We start from the raw sequence: 24,600 nt of genomic DNA, 5'->3' as shown, positions 1-24,600 counted from the left end.
GCTATAAATATAATGTATTATTATTATATGTCCTATGTGTTGGACATGTGTGGTTGGACTGTGTCTCACAGGCAGGTTGCAGTGTAGCATCAGAGGACACTGGGCCAATCGTACATTCTCAAACTGCACCACTTAGAACTAACTAAACAATGCAGAGATTATTTTTATATAATTGTGTTCAATAACCGTAAGAAATGCAACAGTATGAAGTGATTTGTAAATAGGAATACAGATTTGTCCCAGTTTGTCACGGGACTTATTTTGACCCTCTCAAAGAACCGGAACCGAAAATAACCGGAATCGAAAAGCAGAACCAGAATCGTTACAATACAAACGATACGCAACCCTTTTTGTGATGCAGTAAAATGTTACCGCTCACTTACGTTGGCGGTGTCATAAAAACCATGGGAAAATGTAAAATACGATGGCGAAGAAGAAGATTCCAGTGGCCCAGATTTTTGTCCTTTCTGGACAAGTGAAAAATGTATTCGGACAAGTACATTGCCAAACTCACTTGTCCATGGACAAGTACTCTCTAAAAACTTTTTCTCACACTGGAGCCGGCCCGCTAACCAGTCAGAGCAGACTGGGCTCTGGTTTCAGACAGGGGGTGAAAAGAGGTGCTGCACTACATACTGATATACTGAACATCAGCAGGAGAGGACTCTTTAAAGTAGAGCCACTACATACTGATATACACCTGAACATCAGCAGGAGAGGACTCTTTAAAGTAGAGACACTACATACTGATATACACCTGAGCATCAGCAGGAGAGGACTCTTTAAAGTAGAGACACTACATACTGATATACACCTGAACATCAGCAGGAGAGGACTCTTTAAAGTAGAGACACTACATACTGATATACACCTGAACATCAGCAGGAGAGGACTCTTTAAAGTAGAGACACTACATACTGATATACACCTGAACATCAGCAGGAGAGGACTCTTTAAAGTAGAGACACTACATACTGATATACACCTGAACATCAGCAGGAGAGGACTCTTTAAAGTAGAGACACTACATACTGATATACACCTGAACATCAGCAGGAGAGGACTCTTTAAAGTAGAGACACTACATACTGATATACACCTGAACATCAGCAGGAGAGGACTCTTTAAAGTAGAGACACTACATACTGATATACACCTGAACATCAGCAGGAGAGGACTCTTTAAAGTAGAGACACTACATACTGATATACACCTGAACACCAGCAGGAGAGGACTCTTTAAAGTAGAGACACTACATACTGATATACACCTGAACATCAGCAGGAGAGGACTCTTTAAAGTAGAGACACTACACACTGATATACACCTGAACATCAGCAGGAGAGGACTCTTTAAAGTAGAGACACCACATACTGATATACACCTGAACATCAGCAGGAGAGGACTCTTTAAAGTAGAGACACTACATACTGATATACACCTGAACATCAGCAGGAGAGGACTCTTTAAAGTAGAGACACTACATACTGATATACACCTGAACACCAGCCGGAGAGGACTCTTTAAAGTAGAGACACTACATACTGATATACACCTGAACATCAGCAGGAGAGGACTCTTTAAAGTAGAGACACCACATACTGATATACACCTGAACATCAGCAGGAGAGGACTCTTTAAAGTAGAGACACTACATACTGATATACACCTGAACATCAGCAGGAGAGGACTCTTTAAAGTAGAGACACTACATACTGATATACACCTGAACACCAGCCGGAGAGGACTCTTTAAAGTAGAGACACTACATACTGATATACACCTGAACATCAGCAGGAGAGGACTCTTTAAAGTAGAGACACTACATACTGATATACTGAACATCAACAGGAGAGGACTCTTTAAAGTAGGTTCATAGAGAGTTCCTCACCCAGAGATGCACAGCGCCTTCAGCAGCTCCAGATGTTCGGGGTTACTGACGGCCATCCCTGAGCTCAGGATCTCCGACTGAACGGTGTACTCATTGATCACAGTTTTCATACCCGGGACCTGCGTCATACGGACCTGGGAAAAAAGGTAATTATTTAAAAAAGTGACCAAAGAAAATAACTGACTTTTTGACAGATTTTGCAACTCTGATATTATTTGCAATGTTCGAGGGAATGATCATTTTTAAACCATTAATCACATTATATTAAAATGAATATGATGGGATGATTAAAGAGGACACCGTTTGTAGGCCAGGGTTCGATGTAGCACTATGGATAAGATTTCGAAGAATTGTCCAGCCCTTTTTATTATAGAGACTGAGGTTTGAAGACAAAATCATGTTTATTTACTTTTGGAGAAACCTTACATTTCAAAAAGTAGTCGAGTACCTTCAGTTATTACCGTAATTTTCGGACTATAAGCCGCGCCTTTTTTCCCATTTTTCGACCCTGCGGCTTATATAACGGTGCGGCTAATCTATGGAATTTTACAGCTAACGGCCACTAGGGGACCTCCTAAATCTATGGATTTTACAGGTTACAGTCCACCACCTTTAACGCTATGGGCTCTATGGCCGGTCCGCGCCCCCCACCTTTAAGCGGCGGGCTCCAGCAGGAAAAGCTGGAGGCCGGAAAAGAGTGAGATAGGAAGCGTGCAAAAGTAAAAGTGGAACCGAGAGACAGAACGAGAGCGAGACAGACGGACATTACGAGAGCGAGACAGTTTGTGCAAAGGAAGTTTTCATGCACCAACCCTTCGCTCAGTGGGAGGCGTGGATGACTAGCGGCGATAAATCATTCACCAAAACTGGTCGCATGCGAAAAGCAACTTCCGCTCAAGTTTGCGAGTGGATCCTGACGGCGTGGAGGAGTGTCAAAACATCCACGATCACCAACGGGTTCCGAAAGGCTGGACTGCTTACATATGGTAATTAAACATTAAAACACCTGCGGCTTATAGTCCGAACATTACGGTAATTATGAAATAATACCCTACTGCTGGTGAGAGAACAATAACTATATAATATACACTTTTTCACTATTTATTAACATTATAACTGGCTCCTACTTCAATACCTTTATATGTTCACATACTACTGTTGCTTACTTTTTACCATGAATGTATACTGATTTGATTTAATTGCATAAATGTGTGCTTGCTTTTTTATTCAATATGTTAGTGTACTCATTCTACTGAGCCTTTTATTGGCGCTGTAACAATGAAAATATCCTCGCTGTGGGACAAATGAATGATGATAGTTTCTGACTTCATCTGTCCATCAATTAACCACCAATTGAAAAGGAGGTGATTGGCAGGTAGAAACGTACCATGGGATCAACGAACACCGTGTTTCCCAGACTGAAGACGGCTTTGGCTCGATGCTGAAGACCTCGGATCTTCTGGCTGATGGCTCTGGTGACCTGTGAGCAAAAAAATAATCAAATCACATTATTACCACAAGGCTGAATGTCTAAATGAGACGACTAAACGGCATCACGCCCATAATTAGCCGTCGTTAACTTAGCGGTGGAGACGTGAAGTCATGTGACCGTGCTGTAGTTCCTTTTTAGCCTAATGTTAGCTTTTTAGTTCAGAAATCATAAAGGTGTTAATATGTGGAGATTATCCTTGGACTAACGGCTTCGGGCCTTGAATATTGCACATGTCTTTTATTTTGAAAAGTGTTCCCCCTCCCATTCTTCCTGTTACTCCTGATTATGTTCACCTGGTGCCCTGTGTTGTCTCCTCCTCCCCCCCACCTGTGTCCAATTGCTCCCCCCTCACCTGTGTCTAATTGCTGATTAGTGGGTGTGTATTTAGGCTCTGTGTTTCCTGTCTGTTAGGAGGCTGGTAGTGTGGGTGAGATCCTTGTGGCTGGTGACTGTGTTCACCTGGGCAGCAATATTGAGGCTGTGTCTCCTGTACCACAGCGATGAATAAATGCCCACACCGGGTTATATTTGAATTCTCTGCCTACTTGCTTGGTCGGGCCGCTCAACGGTCAGCTACACAATCCTGCTGAACTAAACGGGTAAATATAATAAACGTTGGAAATTATGGAACAATCCCAATAGTTTTAGGTCGAGGGAACCAGGTGTTAACTTACATGCACTATTTCTATATGTGTTCACTTGGAGTTCTATTGTGAAGAACCGGAAGTGTTACCGGATGTCGTGAAGTGTTACGTGGAAGTTAAGTGTTGTATGGGATTTCCGAAGATGGCATACGACATTAGACATCAAAGTAAAGATGGAGAATGAAACCTTTGGGTGCCAGTCGGTCTCAGCGTCCACTGGTTTGACGCGGCAGACGATGATCTCCACGGCCTGGCCGTGCAGAGAGTGAAACCTCTCCGGGAGCTTCAGGATCTGATGGGACTTCACTTCCTTCTCCTTCCCCACGTCGATGAATCGGACAAGCACTGTGAAGAACAGCCGGTCTCCTCTGTCGGGGACGGACAGGACCTTCACTCTGAAGAGGGGGCGGAGCAAAGACATTATTACTAGTTGCTTGGATTATTGCAATTCTCTGTTTAATGATCTCCCTATTGTTAGAGAATATTTCTTCTTTCTTCCTAAGTGTCAAAGAATACTTCTTCCTTACTCCTAAGATATTTAACATTTACTGTGTGTTTACATTTACGATCAGCCCTGCAGTCGTATGTTGATACTATAAGTGTTATGGCTTGACCTAGCGGACATAGGGGGTTTTACGCTAAGCTCCACAGATGAGTCATCTCCTGTGTCTCCAGATGTTAACGCCCCATCCCCCAATATGCTCATCAACTCTCTCTGAACTAGTTAAAAAGGTCTATCGAGAGATATGCTGGTCAGAATTGACATGACAACCCACCCGTGCAGTCAGAACCTTTTGCTGCTGTGACTTGTGATATGAATTCTCCGGCCGTTGACTTGTAATAAACTATCATTGTTTGACATCAAAGCTCCAACTCCCCTCGTGTCTCTCTGAGTCCTGACTCTCCATTGCTGCAGAAGTTTCCCTTACAGTCATTAAATCCATTAAGAAATTGCACTGTTCATGTTTTAACATATTTTAATGATGTTCCTCATTTCTTATGGTCATTATTTTTGTCATACTCTGTAAAGCATTAAAGGTGCCATATAAATCAAGTTTATTATTATGTATCTGATTGGGACTGATTGAACCACAGACATATTGTTTTAGAGTTTTTATATGTTTAACTGCTATGCCTGTCATCTTTGGTCTATGTGTTTGCGTTGTCTCCTGGGTTCTGTAGTGCCCGGAGTCTGTCTTTGTATTTGTTTTCCTCCCAAACCCCATCCCCTCAGGAAGCCTTTGCCTCCTGTCAGGTCATCATTGTAAATAAGAATTTGTTCTTAATTGATTTTCCTGGATAAATAAAGGTACTACTACTACTACTACTACTACTACTACATCTGTATCCACTTGTACTGATGCTAAAGGAAAATAATTGGATCGGGGAAATTGTGGTTTTTGCACCAAAAATATCCAACCTACCGTACTTTTCGGACTATAAGCCGCGACTTTTCCCCCCATTTGTTTGTACAGCTAACGGCCACTAGGGAACCTCCTAAATCTATGGATTTTACAGGTAAAATTAACCACCTTTAACCCTACGGGCTCTAGGACCGGTCCGCGCCCGCCACCTCTAAGCGGCGGGCTCCAGCAGGAAAAGCTGGAGGCCGGAAAAGAGTGAGACAGGTAGCGCGCCAAAGTAAAAGAGGAACCGAGAGACAGAACGAGAGCAAGACAGACGGACAATTTAGCTGCTGCGGCTCATATGCAGGTGCGCTTTGTAGTCCGAAAAGTACGGTAATTTAATAAAACATGGCTGAACAAGGTTTGCTGTCAACTTAAGAACTAACAATGGTTAACCCTCAAACTGTGCAAAGCAGACAATAATAATGGTGTATAACCCGTGCAATCAATAGAGAGGCGAAGTCCCTCCCTTTCCTCCATGGGACCTTATTTCGTAAAAAGTATGCATTGAAGTCAATGGAGAGAGAAAGATTATCTTTTGATCCCGTTTGAATTGTGCCACGAATTACACATCTGATGTTTGTCAATCTAAAAGATAATTGTGTGTGAAGCGCTCAATGAACTACAACTCTGGTCTTGCATACGTCACCTACACCAAGATGGCCGTCACGTTAGTACATTTCACCTCTTTCTTTCAGAATAAAGTATTAAAAGAGGTGAAAATCACTACAAGTCTTGGCATGTTGAGAGCTGTACACACACACAAGGGGAGTTAGTCGGTTCCGTGAGAGCCAGTATGCGGGACCGGCTATACAAGGTTTCGGTGAGTAACACGAGTGTAATGTGTACGTTAATGTACTCTGGGATTTGTAGTCTTTCTAGTTGCGTATTTTTCATCGTCTTATATTTCAACAGTTTTACGACAAACTGTGACTTTTTTGACATGGAAATTATTTTTTCAGATTGACAAACATGTGTGTAATTCGTGGCACAATTCAAACGGGATCGAAAGATACGTTTTCTCTCTCCATTGACTTCAATGCAATGGAAGTAGATGGGCGGGACTTCGCCTCTCTATTCAAATGAATGTCCACTAGCTTGCAAAATCTCCTCTATAGTGATCCCTCCCTCAATTTGTTTTAGATTCCAGTCAGACCTAGGGTATGGTTAATGCTTTAACGGCACTACTACTTTTATCGATACCACTTATCGATCCGGTGCTTTAACGGTACTCTTATCGGTTCCTTTGAAGAAAAGATAAAAGGTGAATTAACAAAATCGTAAATAACGTGAACTTACAGAAATGTAAAAAACAAGTACTTACTGCATAAACACAGTGGTACAGAGCAACACAGGTGGGGCAGACAGGTATGCTGCCAAAGGCCTAACGGTTCTTCTGGAGGAAGATTAAGGCATACATAACACCTGACGTGGAAACGTTACTCGTGGACGGGGCTACAGAGCTGCTAGAAAGACAGTCGACGCGACTCCGTCTGAATGTGGAGCACTTTTATAAGATGTTTAGATAAATTGCTCGTGTTACCGCCCTTACATGCTAAACTCTTATTGCACTTTTGGCAATGAGCATCGAGACGGGTAAAGTTTAACCACACCTTGGATCGCTTAGTTCTCTCCGCTGTCTCTGCCGCGCGTGTGTGTGTGTCGCTGCATGTAGCAGCTGCGTGTGTGTAAACTGCCCCGCCCCCTCGCACACAGACGAGGGAGAAAGATCTCTTGTCTGGATTGGAAAGATCGAAAATACATCATAGACGCATGTTGTAGTCTTTTTGCATAATAGAAACGGAGTTGGTGAAACTAAAACTGCAATATAATATTTATGTAGCAATAATACATAGGACGTATATATCTTTTACATGTCTCCAGTACCGATAACGTCGGAGCTTAACGGTACCACGGTCTTTAATAATTCAGCCCCGGGGCCCCTTTAATACCGGGGCTCGGTACCCATCCCTAGTCAGACCTGTGGTAAAAGTTGTCCTCCTGCACAGCGAATAATCCTCCCTCCAGAATGTCCTCCACTCCGGGCTTCTTGTCGGCGTAGAAATCCTCCATCTCCGACGCCATGTTCTGAAAACCTCCGTCCTCCTTCCTGACGATACGGCCGTAAAACACGGACGCCGTCTTAATGTAGAGAGGAACCACCTGGGAGGACAGAAAACATTTAGAGCAATCAATGGGCTCTGTTGCTGGATTGGAAATAACAAAAAGGTGTTTTAAGGAACCCTCATGTCCTCACTTCTATGACTCCGGAGGCAGGAAGCACAGACTGATCCAGCTCGGAGACGAAGGTGTGGCGATCGGGACACACACTGCTGTCTCTGCAGAGGAAAACAGTTAGTGAAGCAGGAACAACACCAAAGGGAAATAAAGGGAACAATAACAGAAATAGCAACATGAGTTTTATTAGTGTGTATGGGCTTTAATGTTCTAATTTCTAAAATCACTACATCTTTAAAGTACACCTATTATGCTATAATTGAACAATATGTTATAGGGCCATATCTATACCAAACGTCTCTGAAGTCATTTGCTCAAAATACCAAAAAGATATTTTTTCCCTTTGGAGCACACGTGCATAGAGAAGCAGATACTCAGCTAAATGCTGCGGTGATTAAACGCCATATCCTGTTCCAAACCACATCAAGGATTCTCTCTGAACCAGATTCTCTCTCAGGTTATACCACAAGGTGAGTTCCTTTTTATTTCCTGCTTCTTTACACACACTCTCTCCAGTACAGGTTAGCTCTGAGTGTTAGCGATGCTGACGTAAACACAGACCATATTACGTCCAAGACTCCGTAGCTCTTGATGTAATTATAAACTAAGGATTAAACTTGAAATAAAAACCGTAAAATACCTGCAGACCCCGTAGCTCTTGACGTATCCACAGAGAGGTTGGTGGGTCTTCTGCTCCTCACGGGCCGTGTTGACGCCCCGAACGAAGTCCAGCAGCTCGGGGGGCAGGGGGGCGTTGGCGCGTTCCAGATACCGCAGAACCCCGACCACGTGACAGGCGTTCCTCTCTGAAATCAACAAGACCGAGCGGGTGAGGCGAGGACTTCCTGTCTGATCCTGGGAGGAAAGGAGGAGAAACCAGAGAGATGTAACACCAAATGCAGAAGTGATTCAATCAAGAATAAGATAATAATAATAAATAGGGATGCTCCGATCTCTCTCTCTCTCTGAGAAGATGTTATGTGTTCTGTCAATGAAGGGATTATTTACTTTATTTATAAATGAGCTTTTATGTATAAAAGACATCAAAAAGTGCATTTTGCATGATTTTTATGATTGCTCTTACCCGGTCTGAAAGGTTCCTGAAGTGTTCGGCCATACAGAAGAGCCGGCTGCCGAACACTTTGGGGGACGTGGGGAAGCCGTAGTGGACGACACACGTGGCGTCTCTGATCCCCAAACACTTCAGACACTCGCTGGAGGTTACTAAAGGTCAAACACAACAATCAAACTACAAGCAACACATGTAAACGGTGTTGATTAGCGGTGTTTGCGTTGTGTTTTGTTCGTTGAAGAGACCACGAGACGTTTATTCACCTGACTGACAGATATATAACAAATCAGTCGTTAATTAATAATAGCTAATTTCCATTTGAAGTCTTGCAACAAAAAAAAACCGTGAGGGTAACAATATGAAGGGGGGAGGGGGGAGTCCCCATAAAAAAAATTATTCTCTGTTTACAGTGACTGAAGTTGAGGTTCCAAAATGGTCAAGGCGAGGCAAGTTTATTTATATAGCACTTTTCAACACAAGGCAATTCAAAGTGCTTTACAAAAAATGAAAGACATTAAGAAAATGGCATTTAAAAAAAAAAGCTAAGAAAATAAACATTAAAGGTATTTAACGTTTGATACAGGAAGAACTAGGGCTGCTCAATTAATCTTATTTTAATTGCAATTACGATGTTGGCTTTCAAGGATTATGAAAACATAATCGAAATAAAACGATTTATTTATTTTAAGTAACTTTTTTTTTATTGGTTTTTCAGTTGAATTCTACTTAAAGTTCAGGGTAATCAACTGTTAAAAACATACTGTTCAAATTGTCTTTTTCAATAAATGGATGTTTTCAAAGTAAATGGATAATCGTTTTTAATAATCGAGATTATGATTTTTGCCAAAATCGAGCAGCACTAGGAAGAACACAGAATTATTAAATACAAAACACAGAATTTGTGTTTACATATTAGACATATTTGACACCAAACAACACTGCATATTTACAATTGTGACATACAGATATCGAAACACATTTACTAAATCCCTTATAGTGAATGTTCATTTTACCCAGAATAACGTGAGTCCCGGGGCCGATGTCTTTCCTCCACTGCTGGACCACAAAGTCAAACTGGTGCGTTAACCCCTCGTGGGTTTTGAGGCAGAACGCTGACTTGTTGCTCACGGCCTAAATATAAAAGAAAGGCTGGTTAACTTTAAAGAGAACAGCTCTTTGGTTTCTCTTCACACCGTCAGAGGAGCATGCTTTTATTAGAGACAGTGTAGTAGGATGAGACAATAACTGTATTTAATTTTGTGTTTTTTAAGGTCTAAATTGCAAAGGCAATAGCATAGGTCTCATATATACAAAAATATAAAAACATGTCCATGAAGTGTTTTGCTCAAAATACCAAACAGATCACCCATTCTAGCCATGCCTCATATCCCTCTATTTCACTTCCTGTTTCTAAAGTGCTGATTCTGGGTATAAACAGGTCTCTCTTGAGAATGAGACCCTGTGTCTCAATGAGATGTTCACCTGTATAAATATAGGCTAAATAAAAAAATAACGGTTTTTTAACTGAAAAAAATAAAAACAAGAGGGGGCGGAGCTTATGCCGCCTCATGTGGGACCTGGCAGATACTGTCTAAAATGCTGCGGTGATGAAACGCAAGGATTATTAGATCATGGATTATTTCTGAAACAGTCTGGAGCTCAAAGGCTTTCTCTCTTGCCGGTTATACCACAAGGTGAGTTCCTTTTTACTTCCTGCTTCTTCACACACATGCTCTCCAGCACAGGTTAGCTCTGTGTGTTAGCGATGCTAATGTAAACACCGACCATATTACGTCCAAAACAGTCGGGCATTGTTTCTGATGGCAACGTTTCTGATTGGGCCGTGGGTCCACATTTCAGATGTTACGTCATATCGGACGCAAATCTGGATCAGCTCCGTTGTTCCCCGTTTTAGAGATTTGGGTACGGAGGAAAAGAGAGAGGGTTTTATTTTCTGACGCTGCATGAGTTCCGACACACCGGGGGGGGACATGTTGCTGTATAACAGACATCAGAAAGTGCATTTTGCATGATAGGTCCCCTTTAACATTGAGGGTAACATGTATGTAACTGATAGCAATGAATCTCCAGTGACTGACTGAGATACCACAGTAAATTCAATGCAGAAGAATTGATCCGACGATGATTTACAAAAAACTAAAGATTGCTTGGTGTGGTTTATTTTTCTACAAACACATAAGCAGTAGTGCAGCAAATTGATCCTTAAAGCTACCATAGTGAAGGAGCTTTAATTGTACTGTTGTTGAATTATGATATGATATTTTAAAATCCTTAAGTAATGTAGTTAACAAAACAAATGCAGTTTCTTGAAATGAATTTTCGTCATATTCTCCACCCCTAGTTTGGAGCATATTACGTTTAGCAGTAGTTGGTAATACTTCCATCTACATTATTACACATGATTGTACTATACATCCCTTCAGGTGAAGCCTCTACAGTTGTGGAGTGTTATCTTCATCAGAGGGTTCACTTATCTGCTGGTGTCATATTAGTCCTACATTAGATATTTAAAGCACAGTATATACACATCTGATAAAGCTGCCGTCTCACCTTGAACACGTCTTCCACCTCCTGAGCAGATTTGGCTACGATCAGCGTCTTCTGGCCGACGTCGGAGTTGAAATCCAAAGAATCGAGCAGCACCGAGATCTTATCGTTCTCCACAGTCATGCGGATGATCTGCAGGAAGACATTTAAACTGAGAATCACATCAGACACAAAACACTGAGGGCAAAAGTACTCACGTCCTTTACTCGAGTAGAAGTACAGATACTCGTGTTTAAAAATACTCTGGTGAAAGTAGGAGTACTGACTAAACTTCTTTACTCAAGTGAAAGTAAAGAGGCTTTGAAGTGTACTTCAGTAGAAAGTACCCATAGCTAGCAGCTGCTTTAAAGAGTACCTGACCTCCCTTTATATCAATAGAACAATAATGTCATTATTAGCTAATGAATGTTTCCATGCTGAACAACGGCAACGTTTCCATTGGTCCCTCTTCTTTAGAGAAGACCAGGAAGTGATGGATACACGGATCGTGTTCCAACCAATAGGCACGCAGTGACTCTAAAGAATAATGATCACGCACCAAACACACATTCAGACTAAAGGAACCAGCTGTTTGGGAAATGAGAGAAGTAGAAAGTACAGGTATTTGAGTTCAACATGTAAGAAGTAGAAAGTACAGGTATTTGGGTTCAACATGAGAGAAGTAGAAAGTACAGGTATTTGGGTTCAACATGTAAGAAGTAGAAAGTACAGGTATTTGAGTTCAACATGTAAGAAGTAGAAAGTACAGGTATTTGGGTTCAACATGTGAGAAGTAGAAAGTACAGGTATTTGAGTTCAACATGTGAGAAGTAGAAAGTACAGGTATTTGAGTTCAACATGTGAGAAGTAGAAAGTACAGGTATTTGGGTTCAACATGTAAGAAGTAGAAAGTACAGGTATTTGAGTTCAACATGTAAGAAGTAGAAAGTACAGGTATTTGGGTTCAACATGTGAGAAGTAGAAAGTACAGGTATTTGGGTTCAACATGTGAGAAGTAGAAAGTACAGGTATTTGTGTTCAACATGTGAGAAGTAGAAAGTACAGGTATTTGTGTTCAACATGTAAGAAGTAGAAAGTACAGGTATTTGTGTTCAACATGTAAGAAGTAGAAAGTACAGGTATTTGAGTTCAACATGTAAGAAGTCAAAGTAAAAAGTCGTCAGAAAAATAACTAGTGGAGTAAAGTACTGATACCAGAAGAATGTACTTAAGTACAGTAACAAAGTATTTGTACTCCACTACTTCCCTCCTCTGACACTGAGCATAAGTCATCATAACATATCAAAACATCGGCTGTTTTCATATACAGGGTTTTGTCTGAACCGGGTAACAAGTTGCACATTTTCCAAGTAAAATGTTAAAGCGATGCCAGAAAACAATATTTCTGTTCCTCAAAAACAGTATAATTACTCCAGAAATATGAGAATCAAACCGAGCGTCAGACGACAGACACAGCTCTGTTTTTACGGAGCTCCGACGTCACGTTGTTGTTTACGTCCACGGTGCCATTTTGTATAGATGTGGAAAATGTATATATCTTATAAACAAGATCAAAGTCACAGTACTCGTACTATATATTTCTAGAAACACCGCTTGTGAACTGTACCTGTACTTATATTTGTATTTTTTATTCTCACTTGTCCCAGTCCGTACTTTTGGAAAACAAAAAATATCAAGAATGAAAGAAAATATGAGTTTTGTCTTAATGATATTTATTTAAGTGGACTTTGCCATCTTTTACACCGATTACGCTACGATGGGATAATACTTTATTTACTTTATCAAGTCTGAATTCGTTCTTGCGTCATAGTAGCTCCGTTAGTAGCAATAATGACAGATATTAGGACAATAAACAAGGAAACAGACAAACAATGCCATTAAAATCACTGCAGACCACATGTTTAAAGCCCATTAATGACATTTGATCTGGGATTAAACTCCATATTTAATTTGAGGACTACCTGGTGCCTTGTTTTTTAATTTAACATTTCAAAAAAAAAAACATGACAAAACAAAGTGGTAATGAAAGGGAATTGATGGGAAGACTGACCTGCTGAACGTTGCCATAGAGAGCAGCCTCTTCGGGGATCGCCATGACGATGCACGGGTACGGCATGTGATTGGCTAACAGAGCCTCAATGTGATTGGTCCATCTCTTTGCCACGGCGACGAGCTGCTGCGGACAGGAAGTCTTCTCCTCGCTGGAGGTCACTTTCTGGAAATGCTGCAAAATGGTCGCCATCTAACGGGAGGACATTTGTGTTTAAAGAGGTGGGAGGAAACGTTTTAAAGATCTCCTATCATGCTATTTTTAGGCATATGTTGCCCTGGTTGCTGATTGGCTAATGGTTACACAAGACAACACATCGTTATGACATCATAAAGTGGCCAAAATCTGATCAGCTCACTTTCAGACAGGTTTTTATAGAAATGGATCAAAAAGAGAGAGAATCTTTGTTCCTGAAACTTTCAGAGTCTCTTTCCACAGAGGGGACACATGTTGATGTAGAAGAGACATGAAGAAGAGGGGACACATGTTGATGTAGAAGAGACATGAAGAAGAGGGGACACATGCTGATGTAGAAGAGACATGAAGAAGAGGGGACACATGCTGATGTAGAAGAGACATGAAGAAGAGGGGACACATGTTGATGTAGAAGAGACATGAAGAAGAGGGGACACATGTTGATGTAGAAGAGACATGGAGAAGAGGGGACACATGTTGATGTAGAAGAGACATGAAGAAGAGGGGACACATGTTGATGTAGAAGAGACATGAAGAAGAGGGGACACATGTTGATGTAGAAGAGACATGAAGAAGAGGGGACACATGTTGATGTAGAAGAGACATGAAGAAGAGGGGACACATGTTGATGTAGAAGAGACATGGAGAAGAGGGGACACATGGTGATGTAGAAGAGACATGAAGAAGAGGGGACACATGTTGATGTAGAAGAGGGGACACATGCTGATGTAGAAGAGACATGAAGAAGAGGGGACACATGTTGATGTAGAAGAGACATGAAGAAGAGGGGACACGTGTTGATGTAGAAGAGACAAGAATAAGAGGGGACACATGTTGATGTTGAAGAGACATGGAGAAGAGGGGACACATGGTGATGTAGAAGAGACATGGAGAAGAGGGGACACATGTTGATGTAGAAGAGACATGAAGAAGAGGGGACACATGTTGATGTAGAAGAGACGTGAAGAAGAGGGGACACACGTTGATGTAGAAGAGACATGGAGAAGAGGGGACACATGTTGATGTAGAAGAGACATGGAGAAGAGGGGACACATGTTGATGTAGAAGAGACATGAAGAAGAGGGGACACATGTTGATGTAGAAGAGACAAGAATAAGAGGGGACACATGTTGATGTAGAAGAGGGGACACATGCTGATGTAGAAGAGACATGGAGAAGAGGGGACACATGTTGATGTAGAAGAGACAGGAAGAAGAGGGGACACATGTTGACGTAGAAGAGACATGAAGAAGAGGGGACACATGTTGATGTAGAAGAGACATGAAGAAGAGGGGACACATGTTGATGTAGAAGAGACATGAAGAAGAGGGGACACATGCTGATGTAGAAGAGACATGAAGAAGAGGGGACACATGCTGATGTAGAAGAGACATGAAGAAGAGGGGACACATGTTGATGTAGAAGAGACATGAAGAAGAGGGGACACATGTTGATGTAGAAGAGACATGGAGAAGAGGGGACACATGGTGATGTAGAAGAGACATGGAGAAGAGGGGACACATGTTGATGTAGAAGAGACATGAAGAAGAGGGGACACATGTTGATGTAGAAGAGACATGGAGAAGAGGGGACACATGTTGATGTAGAAGAGGGGACACATGCTGATGTAGAAGAGACATGAAGAAGAGGGGACACATGTTGATGTAGAAGAGACATGAAGAAGAGGGGACACATGTTGATGTAGAAGAGACAAGAATAAGAGGGGACACATGTTGATGTAGAAGAGACAAGAATAAGAGGGGACACATGTTGATGTTGAAGAGACATGAATAAGAGGGGACACATGTTGATGTTGAAGAGACATGGAGAAGAGGGGACACATGGTGATGTAGAAGAGACGTGAAGAAGAGGGGACACACGTTGATGTAGAAGAGACAAGAATAAGAGGGGACACATGTTGATGTAGAAGAGACATGGAGAAGAGGGGACACATGTTGATGTAGAAGAGACATGAAGAAGAGGGGACACATGTTGATGTAGAAGAGACGTGAAGAAGAGGGGACACACGTTGATGTAGAAGAGACGTGAAGAAGAGGGGACACACGTTGATGTAGAAGAGACATGGAGAAGAGGGGACACACGTTGATGTAGAAGAGACATGGAGAAGAGGGGACACATGTTGATGTAGAAGAGACATGAAGAAGAGGGGACACACGTTGATGTAGAAGAGACATGAAGAAGAGGGGACACACGTTGATGTAGAAGAGACATGGAGAAGAGGGGACACATGTTGATGTAGAAGAGACATGAAGAAGAGGGGACACATGTTGATGTAGAAGAGACATGAAGAAGAGGGGACACACGTTGATGTAGAAGAGACATGGAGAAGAGGGGACACATGTTGATGTAGAAGAGACGTGAAGAAGAGGGGACACACGTTGATGTAGAAGAGACAAGAATAAGAGGGGACACATGTTGATGTAGAAGAGACATGGAGAAGAGGGGACACATGTTGATGTAGAAGAGACATGAAGAAGAGGGGACACATGTTGATGTAGAAGAGACATGAAGAAGAGGGGACACATGTTGATGTAGAAGAGGGGACACATGCTGATGTAGAAGAGACATGAAGAAGAGGGGACACATGTTGATGTAGAAGAGACATGAAGAAGAGGGGACACATGTTGATGTGGAAGAGACATGAAGAAGAGGTGACACATGTTGATGGAGAAGAGACATGAAGAAGAGGGGACACATGTTGATGTAGAAGAGACATGAAGAATAGGGGACACATGTTGACGTAGAAGAGACATGAAGAAGAGGGGACACATGTTGATGTAGAAGAGACATGAAGAAGAGGGGACACACGTTGATGTAGAAGAGACATGGAGAAGAGGGGACACATGTTGATGTAGAAGAGACATGAAGAAGAGGGGACACATGTTGATGTAGAAGAGGGGACACATGCTGATGTAGAAGAGACATGGAGAAGAGGGGACACATGTTGATGTAGAAGAGACAGGAAGAAGAGGGGACACATGTTGACGTAGAAGAGACATGAAGAAGAGGGGACACATGTTGACGTAGAAGAGACATGAAGAAGAGGGGACACATGTTGATGTAGAAGAGACATGAAGAAGAGGGGACACATGTTGATGTAGAAGAGACATGAAGAAGAGGGGACACATGCTGATGTAGAAGAGACATGAAGAAGAGGGGACACATGCTGATGTAGAAGAGACATGAAGAAGAGGGGACACATGTTGATGTAGAAGAGACATGAAGAAGAGGGGACACATGTTGATGTAGAAGAGACATGAAGAAGAGGGGACACATGTTGATGTAGAAGAGACATGGAGAAGAGGGGACACATGGTGATGTAGAAGAGACATGGAGAAGAGGGGACACATGTTGATGTAGAAGAGACGTGGAGAAGAGGGGACACACGTTGATGTAGAAGAGACGTGGAGAAGAGGGGACACACGTTGATGTAGAAGAGACGTGGAGAAGAGGGGACACATGTTGATGTAGAAGAGACATGGAGAAGAGGGGACACATGTTGATGTAGAAGAGACAAGAATAAGAGGGGACACATGTTGATGTTGAAGAGACATGGAGAAGAGGGGACACATGGTGATGTAGAAGAGACATGGAGAAGAGGGGACACATGTTGATGTAGAAGAGACATGAAGAAGAGGGGACACATGTTGATGTAGAAGAGACATGAAGAAGAGGAGACACACGTTGATGTAGAAGAGACATGGAGAAGAGGGGACACATGTTGATGTAGAAGAGACAGGAAGAAGAGGGGACACATGTTGACGTAGAAGAGACATGAAGAAGAGGGGACACATGTTGATGTAGAAGAGACATGAAGAAGAGGGGACACATGTTGATGTAGAAGAGACATGAAGAAGAGGGGACACATGTTGATGTAGAAGAGACATGGAGAAGAGGGGACACATGTTGATGTAGAAGAGGGGACACATGCTGATGTAGAAGAGACATGAAGAAGAGGGGACACATGTTGATGTAGAAGAGACATGAAGAAGAGGGGACACATGTTGATGTAGAAGAGACATGAAGAAGAGGGGACACATGTTGATGTAGAAGAGACATGGAGAAGAGGGGACACATGTTGATGTAGAAGAGGGGACACATGCTGATGTAGAAGAGACATGAAGAAGAGGGGACACATGTTGATGTAGAAGAGACATGAAGAAGAGGGGACACATGTTGATGTAGAAGAGACAAGAATAAGAGGGGACACATGTTGATGTTGAAGAGACATGAATAAGAGGGGACACATGTTGATGTTGAAGAGACATGGAGAAGAGGGGACACATGGTGATGTAGAAGAGACGTGAAGAAGAGGGGACACACGGTGATGTAGAAGAGACAAGAATAAGAGGGGACACATGTTGATGTAGAAGAGACATGGAGAAGAGGGGACACATGTTGATGTAGAAGAGACATGAAGAAGAGGGGACACATGTTGATGTAGAAGAGACGTGAAGAAGAGGGGACACACGTTGATGTAGAAGAGACGTGGAGAAGAGGGGACACACGTTGATGTAGAAGAGACATGGAGAAGAGGGGACACACGTTGATGTAGAAGAGACATGGAGAAGAGGGGACACATGTTGATGTAGAAGAGACATGAAGAAGAGGGGACACACGTTGATGTAGAAGAGACATGAAGAAGAGGGGACACACGTTGATGTAGAAGAGACATGGAGAAGAGGGGACACATGTTGATGTAGAAGAGACATGAAGAAGAGGGGACACATGTTGATGTAGAAGAGACATGAAGAAGAGGGGACACACGTTGATGTAGAAGAGACATGGAGAAGAGGGGACACATGTTGATGTAGAAGAGACGTGAAGAAGAGGGGACACACGTTGATGTAGAAGAGACAAGAATAAGAGGGGACACATGTTGATGTAGAAGAGACATGGAGAAGAGGGGACACATGTTGATGTAGAAGAGACATGAAGAAGAGGGGACACATGTTGATGTAGAAGAGGGGACACATGCTGATGTAGAAGAGACATGAAGAAGAGGGGACACATGTTGATGTAGAAGAGACATGAAGAAGAGGGGACACATGTTGATGTGGAAGAGACATGAAGAAGAGGGGACACATGTTGATGGAGAAGAGACATGAAGAAGAGGGGACACATGTTGATGTAGAAGAGACATGAAGAATAGGGGACACATGTTGACGTAGAAGAGACATGAAGAAGAGGGGACACATGTTGATGTAGAAGAGACATGAAGAAGAGGGGACACACGTTGATGTAGAAGAGACATGGAGAAGAGGGGACACATGTTGATGTAGAAGAGACAGGAAGAAGAGGGGACACATGTTGACGTAGAAAAGACATGAAGAAGAGGGGACACATGTTGATGTAGAAGAGACATGAAGAAGAGGGGACACATGTTGACGTAGAAGAGACATGAAGAAGAGGGGACACATGTTGACGTAGAAGAGACATGGAGAAGAGGGGACACATGTTGATGTAGAAGAGACATGAAGAAGAGGGGACACATGTTGACGTAGAAGAGACATGAAGAGGTGGATTTTGTTCAATAGGTGACCTTTAAAGTTTAGGATCTTAATGTTCGTCACCTGATCTGGAGCAAGAGCGAAGAGCCGGTCGGCCTCGTCCAGCACCAGGTGGTAAAGACGCAGGAACAGGAAACAGTGGACGGACAGCAGACGCACCAAACTGAAGGGGGTGGTGACCAGCAGCAGGCCTGGAGGGAAATAACAACTATATATTTTTAGGGCTGAACTGAATGGAGCGGTTGATGACGTATTTACCTGGAAGTAAATACGTCTGGTTTGTTGCTGGTTCCCTCGACAAAAAAGCAACGGGACGTCTCCGTAGGACTTGGGGGAAAAAGCTGGAAATAATGTATGTGGAAAACGAACCCGTTTGATAAATGCACGTTTTGTTCAGCCGGATAATCTCCACATGTCTGCCCTACTTTTTTTTTTAAATCATAAATCTAATGCCCAGAAGCTAAATGCTAACGTTATGCTATAAAGGAACTACAGGCGAGTCCAGCAGCACGACTTCAACGTCACGCCGACTTCAGATCCATATTCACACACACAGATTCTAGATGGTACAAGTTGAAGCGTTTGTTTGAACACTCTGCAGGAGGCAGGGACTTGCTTTCAAGCAGACCAGAAACTAACTTAGAGGAGTGTTCACGTGTTCGGCGTAATGACGTACAACGAGCTCCACGACTTCTGTAGTCCTATTCAGCCACTTGGTAACAACCATCGTTTTTCAGACACGTCCACGCTTCAGGAATCACCAGTGGGGTCACTGCTGATGATTTAATGTCGTAGAACAAAACGTGATCCGTCTCTTCCGTCTCAACCTCAGACCTGAGTTCAGATAGTTTCCTAAACCCTATGGAGAGATCCCATTGGCTCTGAGACGAGGGGGCAGGAAGTGGAGAAATGCTGACTCACTTCCTGGTTTTAGGACTCGTCACTGCACCGCTCTATACATACACTAATAATAATAATACAACATATTGTCCAATAGTCAACATTTATAAAAAAAAACACACAAATGTAATAATTTGGAAAATTCACTACATGTTTTTAAACATTAAAAAGCGGATAAAAGCTTTCAAATGTAAGAAAATCCATCCGAAATTGTATGAAAATGTAGGATAGGATAATCTCACGTATTAACAAATAATTGCATGTGGGGATTTATGTACACTTTTTTTTTATTACTGCACATATTTTATTCCATTTCAATGTAAATATTTTACTGTATTTTTTAATGATAGTTTTCTTAAAAATAGTTCTGTTTTACATTTTTGTTTTGCTTTAATGTACGCTCGGGCCGAAATTGTGATTCGAGATGATGCGATTATCAAATTGCAAAGCCTGCGATTTTTTTTAACTTTTTTTTTTTTTTTTTTTACATTTTCTTTTTTCTTCTTGTGTGTCAGTCATCCACACCACTCAGAAGTGCTGTGCTCCACATGTACCAGCCATTGCTAATCAATCAGAAGTGGCCCATGATAGAAGGTGATAGACAGATTGATCCAATCAGCTGCCAAGTGCTCTTGGAAGTGCCTGCCCTTTCCAAATGGCTTCCATTGGAGCTTTAGATGGTTTCTGAGTCAGGTTAGTGACGCTCCATCACATGTTTCTATTACAGGGTGAATCTTAAACTGAAGCTCGACTTTAAAGCAACCCAACGGAAGTTTCATGTAAGTTTAGTTTTTTCACTCGTAGCTCGGGCTGCGGGGTGCTAGAGACAGGAGTATGTTGATACGACCTTCGTAGCCGGAGTTATGGCCGCATTTTACAATAAACTTCCATTCGGTCGCTTAAAAATAAATATCGCAATCGCAATATTTGTCAGAAAAATCGCAATTCGATTTTTTCCCCAAATCGTGCAGCCCTAATGTACACACCACGACATCAAGTCAAATTCCTCGTATGTGTCAACCTACCTGGTGATAAACCCGTTTCTGATTTTCTGACACAATTTCAGGAAAGTTGAGTCGTTAGCCGACTGAGAAGAGACGGTGTTTTGCTCACAGTTTTTGGGGATCCTGACGGCCTTTGCCTCGTCTTTCCCGACGCCCAGCAGCAAAGTGTAGGGGTGGAGAACGGCTTTGAGCTTCATCTCCTCCAGAAGCTCCATCATCACCATCACTTTCTCCCAGCCCGGACACAGCAGCACCGCCATGGGCTGGACATCAACACAAATCAGACATGCGCTAGTCATTCGGAGACATTTTGAAGTGTAAAATGTATACCTTTGAGGAAAGAATTGTAAAGACTTTGCACACTTATGTAAATATACTGTAAGGTTTCAGCGTTAGAGTCCTTTTAGTTAATTGTTTTGTGTTTATATCTTGTGACCTTTCATTTTGGTATTGACTCTTCCCTCTTGTTTCAGGTGTCTACACTTCCTGTCCTTGAGTGTCACCCGTCAGCCTGACTGTCGTTTCCTGCTCCTGATTGTTTCCACCTGTGCCCCATTACCTAATGTGTGTGTGTGTGTGTATATAGCCCTTCTCTCCTTTTGTCGGGTCGTCTTGTCTACACATCAAGTCCATGTCTGTATACTCTAGTGCAGTGGTTCTCAACTGGTGGGATGTGTGAGTGAAGAATAAAAAAAAAATGTAAAAAAAAAAAATTGAATTTTTTTTTTTGGGAGAAAAAGTCAAACTTTTATTTTGAAGGCCCGATGTTCTAACGCTGTGCATGCAGTGGCGTTGGACTGGAAGCAACGGAGACCATAAACGGTTTTGAAAGCTTCTGTCACGTACTGATCATCTTCTCAATAAAATATCTTTGCTGATGTTTTTTCGAGTCTTCTGGCCGATCAGAATCAAGATTGTTGCCGGAAGTCCCCACGGAGAATAACTTTGAGGTAGAACTCTTCTTTATACATCCATGAGTACAACTTCAGATACAAATGAACACATAATGAGATATGACCCCCGGTCTGATGACTGACAGGTCACAGAACAATGGGGGCTATCTCCCCTTACCCACACTTTAAAGTAAGTCACACAGACTATCTCCTCTTTACTCTAAGATGTCAGAACAAAGTGAAAAACAAACAATGGCATAAAATATTATTAACATGTCGGGTAGTAATAGATTTATTTATTTTCTTCTCAGAGTACCAGAATGCATAGTTTGTTAGTATTTCTAAAAATCTCCTGGGGGAGAATCCCCCCAGACCCCCTGCTGGGGTTGGGTTTTCAGCATGTGTGCCTTTTTATATAGTTCAGCTTTGATTCCATCATCTCATTAAACCTTTTTTAAAGCATACTTTAGTTCTGTGAAGGGATATAAGGGATATATGCACTACTTCACTTTTATTAAAATTGTATGCTGAAAAGCGTATATATTACAGCACGTTTTTTTGTTGAATATATTTGAGTGCTTCAAAATGTTGGGTCGCGATGTATTGACCAAGTAAAAAGTGGGTCCCGAGGCCTGACCAGTAAATGGGGGTACGCGGACCCCTAGGGGTACGTTGGAGTACGTGAGATTTATTTTATGATAATGAAAATAAAATAAAAAATAGATATACCAGTTTTAGGAAAAGTAAAGAAGTTTGAGCAGCGTGGATTTTATATTAATAGACTAGAGTTACACATATTTCAAAAACACGAAGTGTAATACCTGCAGGTGCCTCCCAGTCAGAATGACAAAGCTCCTCAGTGAAGCACGAGCCCATGTTTCTCTACAACTTATTAAAAGATCAGTTCAATGCCACTAATGTTGTCTCAGTGTTATTGCATGATGTTACAATTGGTTGGCCATGAATTTAGTGATGGATGGTTGCAGCACCTCTTTATATAGGCTTTTTGCGCTGATCAGGGGTACTCGGCTGAATTATTTTTCAAAGGGGGAACATTATTGAAAAAGGTTTGAGAACCACTGCTCGAGTGAACTGTTGAACAACCTCGTGGAACCTAGAGATCTTATGAGACTCCCAGTTGAACATAGTAACCTTTTGCTTTTGACTAGTCTTTTATGAAATGAAAGATATTCTTGAAGTCAAACCGAATCGTGCATCTGAGTTCTTGCGAGTCCTTTGTGTCACATGTTCATTCAAATGCTCATATCTTGTTTCAATAGCTACGTTATCACTTTCTTTGTGTTGTATTATTATTGTAATTTGTATTCTATTGTCTCTTTGTTTACCTTGTGTGAATCCTGTTTTTAACTCTGACCCTGTTGCTGCTATAAACGCCTGGATTTCCCCGAGGAGATAAATCAAGTTCCATCTTATCTGAAAGGTCCCCGATTACACTGTTTTCCATCAACATATCACAGGTCTCAGATATATACAGAGCCCGTCTCTGATTGGCTGAAAATGAGGAGCCCCTCCCCACGCCCCTCTGAGAGAGATTTGGTTAAAAAGATCTCAATGGAGCTCTAGAGGAGATTCAGGTGATAAGGGGGGGGGGGGGTTACCTTGTTGCTGATTGGCTAATGGCTACACAAGACAAAACATCGTTATGACATCATAAAGTGGCCAAAATCTGATCAGCTCATTTTCAGACAGGTTTTTATAGAAATGGATCAAAAAGAGAGAAAATCTTTGTTCCTGAAACTTTCAGAGTCTCTTTCCACAGAGGGGACACATGTTGATGTAGAAGAGACATGAATAAGAGGGGACACATGCTGATGTAGAAGAGACATGAAGAAGAGGGGACACATGTTGATGTAGAAGAGACATGAAGAAGAGGGGACACATGTTGATGTAGAAGAGACATGAAGAAGAGGGGACACATGTTGATGTAGAAGAGAAATTAAGAAGAGGGGACACATGTTGATGTAGAAGAGAAATGAAGAAGAGGGGACACATGTTGATGTAGAAGAGACATGAAGAAGAGGGGACACATGTTGATGCAGAAGAGACATGAAGAAGAGGGGACACATGTTGATGCAGAAGAGAAATGAAGAAGAGGGGACACATGTTGATGCAGAAGAGACATGAAGAAGAGGAGACACATGTTGATGTAGAAGAGACAGGAAGAAGAGGGGACACATGTTGATGTAGGAGAGACATGAAGAAGAGGGGACACGTGTCCTCACCCCTGCGCTGGCGGTGAGGGCGGTGTAGATGGAGTTGAGCAGCATGTGTGTGAGCAGCGGAGCGATGTAGCTGAGCGGCCGCTCTGCGTCGGGCGAGATGATGACGGTGTTGCAGCCTCGAGCCACGGAGGGCCAGCTGTAGCGCTCCGCTGGAGTCAAAACGCTGCGATGCCTCTTCTTCAAAACCTGCAAACACAACGTGAAACTGAAGGAGCTTAGACGTCCAACGGTCCACCACTTACAGGTTATTATACTACCTGTAGGCATATATTCAGATATAAATACAAAGCATGTCTCTGACGTGTTTTGCTCGAAATCCCAAACAGACCATTCTAGCCTCATGCCCCTCTGTTTCAGCCCTGTTACTAAAGCGCTGATTCTGGGTCAGTAGCTTTAAAATAATAATAATAATGAATGCAGGAGGATTCTCCCCAGACTCTCAGCTGAACGCTGCCGTGATTCAACGCCATATC

General features: G+C 42.2%; 1 protein-coding gene across 1 annotated transcript in view; it reads right to left on the bottom strand.

Annotated features, from left to right (window-relative positions):
* Positions 1–24,600, bottom strand: part of tdrd12 (tudor domain containing 12) — a 64,395-nt gene that overhangs the window by 11,687 nt on the left and 28,108 nt on the right. Inside the window, exons 19-31 of the mRNA XM_071203394.1 lie at positions 24,128–24,313; positions 21,101–21,254; positions 19,151–19,278; positions 13,362–13,553; positions 11,315–11,443; positions 9,757–9,874; positions 8,756–8,895; positions 8,312–8,526; positions 7,691–7,772; positions 7,415–7,596; positions 4,215–4,422; positions 3,279–3,371; positions 1,892–2,025 (exon numbers count right to left, since the gene is read on the bottom strand). Coding sequence (XP_071059495.1) covers positions 1,892–2,025; positions 3,279–3,371; positions 4,215–4,422; positions 7,415–7,596; positions 7,691–7,772; positions 8,312–8,526; positions 8,756–8,895; positions 9,757–9,874; positions 11,315–11,443; positions 13,362–13,553; positions 19,151–19,278; positions 21,101–21,254; positions 24,128–24,313 — 1,961 coding nt within the window. The remainder of the gene's footprint in view (positions 1–1,891; positions 2,026–3,278; positions 3,372–4,214; positions 4,423–7,414; positions 7,597–7,690; positions 7,773–8,311; positions 8,527–8,755; positions 8,896–9,756; positions 9,875–11,314; positions 11,444–13,361; positions 13,554–19,150; positions 19,279–21,100; positions 21,255–24,127; positions 24,314–24,600) is intronic.

The sequence above is a fragment of the Pseudochaenichthys georgianus genome, chromosome 6 (genome assembly GCF_902827115.2).
Source record: "Pseudochaenichthys georgianus chromosome 6, fPseGeo1.2, whole genome shotgun sequence".
Classification (NCBI taxonomy): Eukaryota; Metazoa; Chordata; class Actinopteri; order Perciformes; family Channichthyidae; genus Pseudochaenichthys; species Pseudochaenichthys georgianus.
This window is presented reverse-complemented; position numbering and strand designations above follow the sequence as displayed.